Source organism: Schistocerca americana, chromosome 3 (genome assembly GCF_021461395.2).
Source record: "Schistocerca americana isolate TAMUIC-IGC-003095 chromosome 3, iqSchAmer2.1, whole genome shotgun sequence".
In the NCBI taxonomy this organism is placed as follows: Eukaryota; Metazoa; Arthropoda; class Insecta; order Orthoptera; family Acrididae; genus Schistocerca; species Schistocerca americana.
Window position 1 is genome coordinate 895,230,441 of NC_060121.1, and position 10,166 is coordinate 895,240,606.

Genomic DNA, 10,166 nt, shown 5'->3' on the forward strand with positions numbered 1-10,166 from the left:
AACACACGTTATATAATTGTGAAAATGTACTAAAAGTTAACATGTTGAGTAAAACAAGTAGTGAAGTGCCAGAGCAATATGTGATTTCCTGGTACAAATAAGTTACTTAATTTGGTATCATATATTGGGACTATGTGAAGATACATTATCAACAAAGGCGAAAAATAAGTGACAATTTCGGTAGCTGCACTTAAATAAATTGAGGAGTTAAAAGTTTTTATCACTTGGCAAGTCAATAATGAGACAGAAATTGTCAGTGTCTAAATTGGAGAAATTTGTTGAAATCTGCTTTATCACAGAAGAAAGAGTGCCTACTAAGTGATGAAGTGTGTGGTTTTGTATGTTTCACATTTTATGTTCGTACATTTAAGAAAGCTTTTTAGTAGAATACGTATGAATAGTGTTTGCCTCAATTACTTTTTTGAGTAATTTTGCTATATTGTCTAAACTGAGGAAGGTTGAATACTGCATAATACAAATGTGAGGGGGCTGTGATAGATATAAGCACTCTCTGCTTTTTCATCCCTTTGAAGGCAAGTAAGTAAGCACTCTGCTTATTCATCCCTTTGAAGGCATGTACACTGTACCTATGTGTTTAAGGGGATCCAGTTCATTAAACAGTTTGATGTATAATATAATTGTATATATGTTGTATGAGCAGTATTATTTGATGAATGTCTCGCTAGGCAAGAGAGGTTTCTATTTATCTTTTAGCGGACAGATATATGAATCAAATACTAATGCCAGCGTTTTTCTTCGCTGGTTGTGTTTCACATTCATGGAGCACTGGAGAGGGTACGGGACTACAGCTCAGTGGCGAACGAGCTACTGCTGCAGCACTGATGATGGGGTGGAAGAGACCAAGGACTCGTGTGTGCCAGATGGACCACTTCAACATATCGAGGGAGAAGAAGGCCAGACTCAATGGATTTTGTGCGTCACGTTTGTCATGCTGTGCTGAAATTCATCTTGTCAACTAATGACCGTTAACGGAAGTTTTCTCGTACTTTTGGTAGATGCAATTGCCAATTAGGTGGGGCATAGAGAAGGGACTTAAATATTTAGGAATTTCAAGTGCTTATGAATTTTGTGATATTATTTATTTTATGGGTATGAATGTGATGTGTAGACTCTCAACTTTATTCTTCGATTTCTCGTTGTTCCAGGATAGCAAAGAAATTTATTTCTTTGCACCAATTTTACAGTGTCCTGTTTATAACACCACAAAGTAAGATTAAGAGGGGAGGGATGAAACATCGCAGGGGATTGTTCCCTGCATTAATCTTCACATGTAATGTTAGTACAATACCTTTTTGTGTTTTTTCGCTATATATTTGTAGTCGATAAGTATCGAGAGTGTATTTGGCATCGTGATCTTCAGGGTATGGATATTTTTATCAGTCTCAGAGCTCTAACAGAAAGAGTGACAAAATTGTAACATATATATATGCATTGGCTGTCGCGAACGAATATTGCTGTTTGTTATGTGAACTTGAGATGAAGGAAGGTAAACAATAAAGAACTGCCTCTGAAATTTTAAATTTGTGCTTGCTTGTTATTTCAGTCTCGCCTCGCACAGAATGAAAGGGACGTTTGTGCGAAGCTACTGTCCTAACCTGGTAGTTTATCCTTTGTTGCAGGTGACCCAAGGATGGGCAGAGACATGACCAAAATCGACCGCCTTTAATTAAAATGAGCAGGTACAGCTATGTGTTATACAATACAGTTTTTAAAAAAATGATTAATACCTGTTGGAGTAAACGAAGTTCCAAAATTGTCAAGAATGAAGAAATGGAGAAGGTTAACTGCAGCAGCAACGTATGGATGTGAGAGAATGCTAAAGCAAAACATCTGTTAAGAAAATTTCTCAAAAGCTAGAACACTGTCCGGTTATTCTACCTTGCAATAAAGGGGATGTGAGAGAATGCTAATGCAAAACATCTGTTTAGAAAATTTCTTAAAGCTCGAACACTTTCCGGTTATCTTACTTTGCAATAAAGGGCAAAGACAAGACACAAACATCAAATATAATGTGCAAGATATCCATTACTATTGTCACTAATTGAATAGAAAACAAACTGGATGTCATTCATACGAAAGGAAGATGCTGTCATTACCAGTAGATGCAGCACAACGGACACGTGAAAGATGGCACTGATATTATCGAACAGAGATGTGAGTATAAGTTACCACACTGCCTGGTGTTCAAGGAATTTTGAGAATGATTTCGACTAATCTTTCAAAAAAATCAATATTAACGATCCTTGATAAAAAGTGCAAGAACTAACTGTTTGTTAGTGTATTACAAAACATACCATGTATGTCAATATAATAGCTTCTGATTTATGTAATTAGTATAATGGGAAATTTAAAACTGAAGCAAGAATCGAACAAGGAGAGCCCAATCAACCAAAGGTAAGCGTAGCCATGCTGCCTTCTTGTTGGTTTCCAGAGTCTGAGTCTGATTCCTGTGTTCATCCTGATGTCCATAGTCATTTCGTGACCTACTCACTTCCCATTCCGGGTCAGAAGGTTTTCCATTCGCTCCAACGTTCAGGTATATTATCATTCAGCTGTTTTTGGCTAACTCACCTATAACTCCAAATATAAAATGGACGCCGCCTCTGCAGTCCACTGCAGACGAAAGACTCCACATGAGCTTTGGGAGACAGTGAATAGCCATTGCAGCCCTGAAAAACAAGGTCTTTCTGACTGATGGATTACGGTTTTACCTGAAAATAGACTAGGATAAAGCTGTGGATGAGGGTTAAGCTGCTCTGAGTATCACCCACAAAGCTGCCCCCAGGTGCACGGAGACTTGCAGATAAAAACTGCTGGCTGCCGACACCATGTTGCGCTGCCCGGGCACCATAAGTGTCACACCGACAATACGCCAGCAGCCTACGCCCTCACGCACCACAGATTACATCAAGGGACGAGATAAAATGACTAACCCTACCATACATGCTCCATTTCTGGGTTGTGCCCACGCTAAGTCCAGTCAACCATGATAAATTAGTATCCATAGTTCATGCATCATATACAAACAATAAATGTAGTTATTGCTACACCATTTCCCTGTTTTGATAATTTTAATTACTACAGACCCGAGTATAATATTCTGCATTTCCCCTAGGTCACTCCTAAGGTCACAATTGTATCACAGTACAGCACATGTCGCTAAAACTATTCCATATGTGATATTCAGCTTCTGAGAGGCGTTTAGATACAGTTCAAGTCTTCAAGTCACAGAGCAGAGCCACGGACATAATTCCTTGCGTTACTAATTATTATTGTCATGGGCAGATTAATCATTTCACTTCAGTTCAGGACTTGATGGGTTGAGACTGATTTTTCAGAGTAGTAGTACGAATTCCTAGGCAACTGAGTGGCATTCTTGGGCAGTCTTACTTGTTCTCTGATGCTTTCGAGTCAGATTTAGTATGGAGTAAGAACGACTCTACCCGTTTTTAAAGACAATGTCTATTTTCAGTGGGATGACTTTATTCACATTGCAGTAGTTACTCTTGTAATTTGAGGATAGTTAATTGAGTGTGTACATGAACACTGCACTGTTACAAGGCGGTCAGATTCAGTGGACAGGCCCAAAGTAAATTTCGCACACCCAAACAGACACACATTACAGCCTGATTAGTGATAGTGCTTCTCATACACTAAATATTGCTTTGAAAAGTAAGCACCTGATGTATTAGAAGCAGAAAGTCTGTGTAAAATACCAGTTTTTACTTATAAGCACAGCACCCCGTCTTCAGGCCACAAGTGACCCATCGGGACCATCCGACCGCCGTATCATCCTCAGGTGAGGATGCGGATGGGAGGGGCGTGTGGTCAGCACACCGCTCTCCCGGTCCTTTTGATGGTTTTCTTTGACCGGAGCCGCAACTATTTTGTCTAGTAGCTCCTCAACTGGCAACACGAGACTGAGTGCACCCCGGAAAATGGCAACAGCCATTGGCGGCCCGGATGGTCATCCATCCAAATGCCGGCCACGCCCGACAGCGCTTAACATCGGTGATCTGACAGGAACCGGTGTATCCACTGCGGCAAGGCCGTTGCATTATACTTATAAGAATCATACATAAATTTGTGATGCGGACACGATTCAACAACGGAGACTTGTGCAGTGAAGAACTGAAAAAATCAGTGTTTGTAAATTGAAAATGGAGAGGGGAAGAAACGAAAGGAAATGGAGGGCATCACTGCTGTCAGTTGCATCGGGACATTATGCGCAATCAGCGGCGACGAGTAAAAAAGTTTACTACCGGATTAGAAGTGAGGATCTCCTGGTCACCCGGCATGTGCATTAACCAGTGCGCCATCTGGGTGATAGCGTCAGCCCAACAGTGCAGACTACTCGGCACGCCTCATGGCCGGTCAACATTTCCATCGAGCGCCACTTACCCACAGTCTCTGTCCGCTTCCTCCATGTTCACTCTCTGAGATTCCCACAGGAGGTGGGACGTCTTTGCCGGCCGAAGTGGCCGTGTGGTTAAAGGCGCTGCAGTCTGGAACCGCAAGACCGCTACGGTCGCAGGTTCGAATCCTGCCTCGGGTACGGATGTTTGTGATGTCCTTAGGTTAGTTAGGTTTAACTAGTTCTAAGTTCTAGGGGACTAATGACCTCAGAAGTTGAGTCCCATAGCGCTCAGAGCCATTTGAACCATTCTTGGGACGTATTTGTGCATCCCCACTGAAGAAGATGGATCCACTGCCCTGCCAGGCCAATCAGGTCATATGACTGCGTAGTGTCTGTTCATCCAGACGTGTCCAAAAGAACAGATGCCATGCATTCATGTAAATGAAAAATTTATGGTGGTGATTGCTAGAAGAGGTCAAAAATGAATGAAAAGAGGAACAAACTGGGGTTGAAGACGAAATTGCGTCCATAAGGAAAATTAAACGGACATATAGCGAGGTGAATTGATTACATATGGGGAAACGAAGTTCCTTAGCGGATCTCATGACGCAAGAAAAAACAGGAAGATGACATCAGAGAACTTGTGGTTAACAAATATTAGTGGTGTTGTAAGCCTACTGTCATATCGCTGGTTTGGTTGTGAAGTATCTTTGCGGGCAGCCGCGTCTAGAGAGTCGAGCACCGGACATGGAACTGTTATGTTGTGTAGTGTGTAGCTCTGCATGTAAGAGGCATTGTTAGTATGGAAGTTGAAGTGTTGCTACAAGGGCTATTGCAGTTAAGTGATGAAATATGGAAATGGTTCAGAGGAAAGTGCGTCAAGAAGTAATTTAAAAATGGGCAGTGCTGCTGATAACGTATTTGCGTATCGTCTCGATGCGTGTCGTACCGTACAGTATCAATCATCCGCGCCGTGTTCAACTCCGAGAATGAATTGACGTGAATCAGTAAAAAATTAGTCACCATAAAAGAGTGCAGTCAAGTGCCAGTGTCTTGCAGCGAGCGTGAGAACGTGCGTTCGGTCATCGCGTTCCGCATTATCAACAATCAGCCGCGCCACGACGGTTACGCGCACGCTCGTACAAGTGAGAACTGAGAACTGAAAAATTAACTATACGAACAGTGTGAAAATATCATTACTAGTGTGAAGGATGACTGGTACCAAGTATCTGTGTATGTGTGACGAGCGTAAGAACTTTCGTGCGGTCGTTCGGCTTCCGTACCATCAACAATCACCTGCGTCGTGTCGGTTACGCGTGCGCCCATCCGAATGATATTGTGGACTGTTAATCATCCATTAATTGGAATAACACTTCTGAATTAGAATGTAAACAGTGCAACCTGCGACTTTCTTTTATCGTCTCAGAATATAGTTGTTCATACCAGACGTCGGACAGTGTTGTGTTTTAACGTTGAGTGGCTCCCCTAAACCCGCTTGCATATTTCGATAGATAATTTCAGGCAAGCCAGCAGCAGTGTGGAGCAGAACAGTACGACCGCCGCGGGATTATCAGGTACGTGGTGTGGATAGGGCGCACGGTCAGGAACGACAACCAGTTTAAGGGACCTCCACCCCCATTAGTACTCCTGGGCGTGTTACAGTGTGTATCACTATAGGCTGTAATACACGAAGAGAACTGAAAGAATATGCAGGAGTGCACATCAAATTTCTGATGCTGCAGCTGGTGTTCATGGTGTTTATTGTGAGGGTGGGTATGATAATGGTGGTTGTGGCAGTAGTGGTGTTGTTGATAGTGGAGGTGATGTTTGTGATTGGGTCGGGTACGATTGTGATTATATCGTCATAAAAATTATTGAGGCGGTGGTGATAATGGTGGTGGTGACGGCGTCGGTGGTGGATGGGAGAGGGGTGTGCCGCTGACCTCTCTGAGCCGGAGCTGTTCCGCGGCAGCGACGGCGTCACCCCGCGGCTGCCGGCGTCGTGGGCCATATCTGAGCTGCCGTCGCTGGAGCCGCTGGAGCGCCGCCTCGGGGGCCTCACCTGCTGCCGGCGCTGCCAGCTGCTGGAGGCGCGACAGAGCTGCGCGCTGGCGCGCTCGCGGGCCGTGGGCAGCCTGGAGGGAGAAAGGTGGTCGTCAGAGGTTGGGGGGGGGGGGGGGGGGGGGGCACGACGCAGGCAGCTGAGTGACTGCCGGGCGCCGCCGTGTGCGGGAGGGACCCTGCCGGTGGTTGCGCCACTGTGGCCCAGTAGTGACTGCCGACTTGCAGAAAATTATTTTTATCTATAAACATGGCCCGGGAGGGGATGCTGACATATCAGCGGAAGCCACACAACAGTAACAATCTGTGATGCTCGAATCTTGTCGCACTCTACTTATGGACATTTGTCTAGTTCCAGAAAAGCCCATTTTCTGGCTTAAACTATGTGGCGTGGTTTTACGATTTGAATTGGCCGAGCGTCGCATACAGGGAGTAACATCAGCTCACCATTTACAGTATCGTAACCAGAGTCGGTCGTCATCCTGTGGTTTGATGCCAAGTGGGAAGTCTAAACTAGAGATTCAGACGATTTTTCAGCTATGTCAGATGTGTGTTTATCGACCACCGCTACAGGATAGAGAGTTCTGGGCTCTCTCAATAGGTCAGGTAAGCACCATACTAATGAAGCACCTACTTGGGTGACAGTGTACATGTCGTGTGCTCATAGTATTTTTTTCTGTTTTAGGGCAATCCATTCTTGGTATAAGTGGTAAGTTGCCTGCCGATATTCGAGATAGATCAGTCACATTACTCTCCGGGAACGTTTCTCCTCGCAGATCGGAAACAGAAAAGGTTAATATAACATCAGTATATGCAGGAGCATCTCGGAATTAGTTTCGATTATTGCTCATTGGTTCAAATGGCTCTGAGCACTATGGGACTTAACTTCTGAGGTCATCAGTCCCCTAGAACTTAGAACTAATTAAACCTAACTAACCTAAGGACATCACACACATCTATGCCCGAGGCAGGATTCGAACCTGCGACCGTATCAGTCGCGCGGTTCCAGACTGTAACGTCTAGTACCGCTCGGCCACCCCGGCCGGCTATTTCTCATTGCAGATAGTATTAGGAACATAAAGTCGGTTGAAATCTGTAGTGAACAGCACCTAAATCGTAAATTCAGTTTGTAATGTATCTCACAAGGATAAGTTATACACCAATGGTGGCGGCGTATTAATTTCAGTAAAGGATTCGATAACGCCTAGTCATGTTGTTACAGATTCTGAATGTGAAATTATCAGTGTAAAGATAGGCGTCGGATGTGGGTGTAACAGAGTAATCAGACTCTTCCATAGACCACGTGCACCTGGGGCTGTAGTGACAGAGGGCGTCAGAGAGAACTTGCGGAATGCAGTGAATGCATTGCCTGATCATGCCATGTAATAGGAGGTGACATTAGTTTGCGAAATATAGAACGGAAAAGTCATGCAATCAGAAATGGGGATTCGTGTAAAGTAATTCTAAATCTCATGTTTGAAAATTACTTCGAGCGTATAGATCGAGAATCATCCTGCGAGAGCAACATCCTACCCCTCGCAGCAACAAACAGACTTGACCTTTTCAAATTAGTTACCTTAGAGGAGATCATCAGGGATCATGACTTAACCGGTGCTACAAGGTGTGTTAAGAAAGGTAGAAATAACCACCATGTAGATGGATTGAAGGTGGTTTTCCATCTGCCTCAGCGAATGCGGGCTGGTTCCCCTTATTCCACCTCAGTTACACTACGTCGGCAATTGCTGCGCATACACTGTCTCCACCTATGTGTCCACATAATTACTCTATCACGCAAAGATTTGGGGGTACACTCGTCGGGAATGAGACGTGCACTGGGGCCGAACCGCACAATAACCCTAGGTTCGATGTGGGGCGGTGGTGCGGTGGGTGGACTGCTGTGGCCTGTTGTGGGGTTGTGAACCACTGAGGGCTACGACGGGACGAAGCCTCTTCGTCATTTGTAGGTCCCCTGTTTTAATACACAACACACAAGCTAGAAATACATTTTTGCATTACAACCTGCAGAGTATCTGAGCACTCAACATTAGATATTGAATTCTGACAATGACGATTTGAAGCACAAACTGATAAAAATTAAAAGTGTTTTTCGGAAAGCCTCAGACAAGTATGTCCCAAACTAGGTGTTAAGGAATTGGAAAGACCAAAGGTGGTGCAATGAACGTGTAGAAAGTTAGTAAGAAAGCAAAGAGAATTTCGTCATACATTTAAGTGTAATCAAAGCCCTTCTAACTACTAAAGCTGAACGAAGTGAAAACGAACTAAGGAGAGCAACGAGAGCAGCGTTCAGTGAATTTGAAAGTGAAATTTCGCCAAACGATTTGTCCAAAAACACAAAGAAGTTTTGATATTACGTAAAGTCAGTAATCCGATCGAAATCATCTATTCAGTCGCCCAGTGATCATGCTAGCAACAAAACGAAAGATTAGGGGGAGAAAATTGAAATACTGAATTCGATACCCCAAACGAGTCATCGCGGAAGAGCGGAATACGGTTCCTCCTTTTAGCCACACCACGAACACCATCTACATCTAAGTGATTACTATGCTATTGACAATTAAGAGTCTGGTAGAGGGTTCAATGAACCACCTTCAAGCTGTCTCTCTACCGTTCTACTCTCGAACGGTAAGCGGGAAAAACGAGCACTTAAATTTCTCTGTGCGAGCCCTGATTTCTCATATTTTATCGAGATGATCATTTCTCCCCATGTAGGTGGGTGCTAACAGAATGTTTTCGCAATCGGGGGAGAAAACTGATGATTGAAATTTCATGAGAAGATGCCGTCGAAACGAAAAACGCCTGTGTTTTAATGACTGCCACTACAATTCAAATATCATGTCTGTGGCACTGTCTCCTCTATTTCGAGATAATACAAAACGAGCCGCCCTTCTTTAAACTTTTTCGATGTCATCCGTCAGTCCCACCTAATGCGGATCCCACACCGCACAGCAGTACTTCACACAACATTATCTATGTGATTGCTCCAATTTACGTTATTTGTAATTGTAATCCCTAAGTGTTTAGCTGAATTTACAGCTTTCAGATATGTGTGACTTATTGCGTAATGGAAATTTAGCGGATTTCTTTCAGTACTCATGTGAATAACTTCACAGTTTCCTTTATTCGGGGTCAACTGCCACTTTTCGCACCATACAGATATCTCATCTAAATCATTTTGCAGTTCGTTTTGGTCATTTACAAGACAGTAAATGACAGCATCATCTGCAAATAATCTAAGAGGGCTACTCAGATTGTCTCCTATGTCGTTAATATTGATCAGGAACAATAGAGAGCCTATAATACTTCCCTGGGGGACGCCGGATATTACTTCTGTTTCACTCGATGACTTTCCGTCTATTACTACGAACTGTGAACTTTGTGACAGGAAATCGCAAATCCAGTCCCACGACTGAGGTGATATTCCATAGGCACGCACTTTGGTTAGAAGACGCTTGTGAGGAATGGTGTCGAAAGCCTTCTGGAAATCTAAAATTATGGAATCAATTTGACATCCCCTGTCGATAGCACTCATTATTTAATGAATATAAAGAGCTAGTTGTGTTTAACAAGAACGATATTTTCTGAATCCGTGCTGACTATGTGTCAATAAATCGTTTTCTTCGAGGTACTTTATAATGTTCGAATACCGTATATGTTCCAAAACCCTACTGCAAAACGACGTTAGTGATATAGGCCTGCAATGCAGAGG

General features: G+C 43.5%; 1 protein-coding gene across 1 annotated transcript in view; it reads right to left on the bottom strand.

The window, feature by feature from the left end:
* The window catches only part of LOC124606481, a 76,881-nt gene extending 74,030 nt beyond the window's left edge, over nt 1-2,851 (bottom strand). The window contains exons 1-2 of the mRNA XM_047138464.1: nt 2,793-2,851; nt 2,593-2,690 (exon numbers count right to left, since the gene is read on the bottom strand). Of these exons, the coding sequence (XP_046994420.1) occupies nt 2,593-2,690; nt 2,793-2,851 (157 nt within the window). The remainder of the gene's footprint in view (nt 1-2,592; nt 2,691-2,792) is intronic.
* Nucleotides 2,852-10,166: the final 7,315 nt, after the last annotated feature.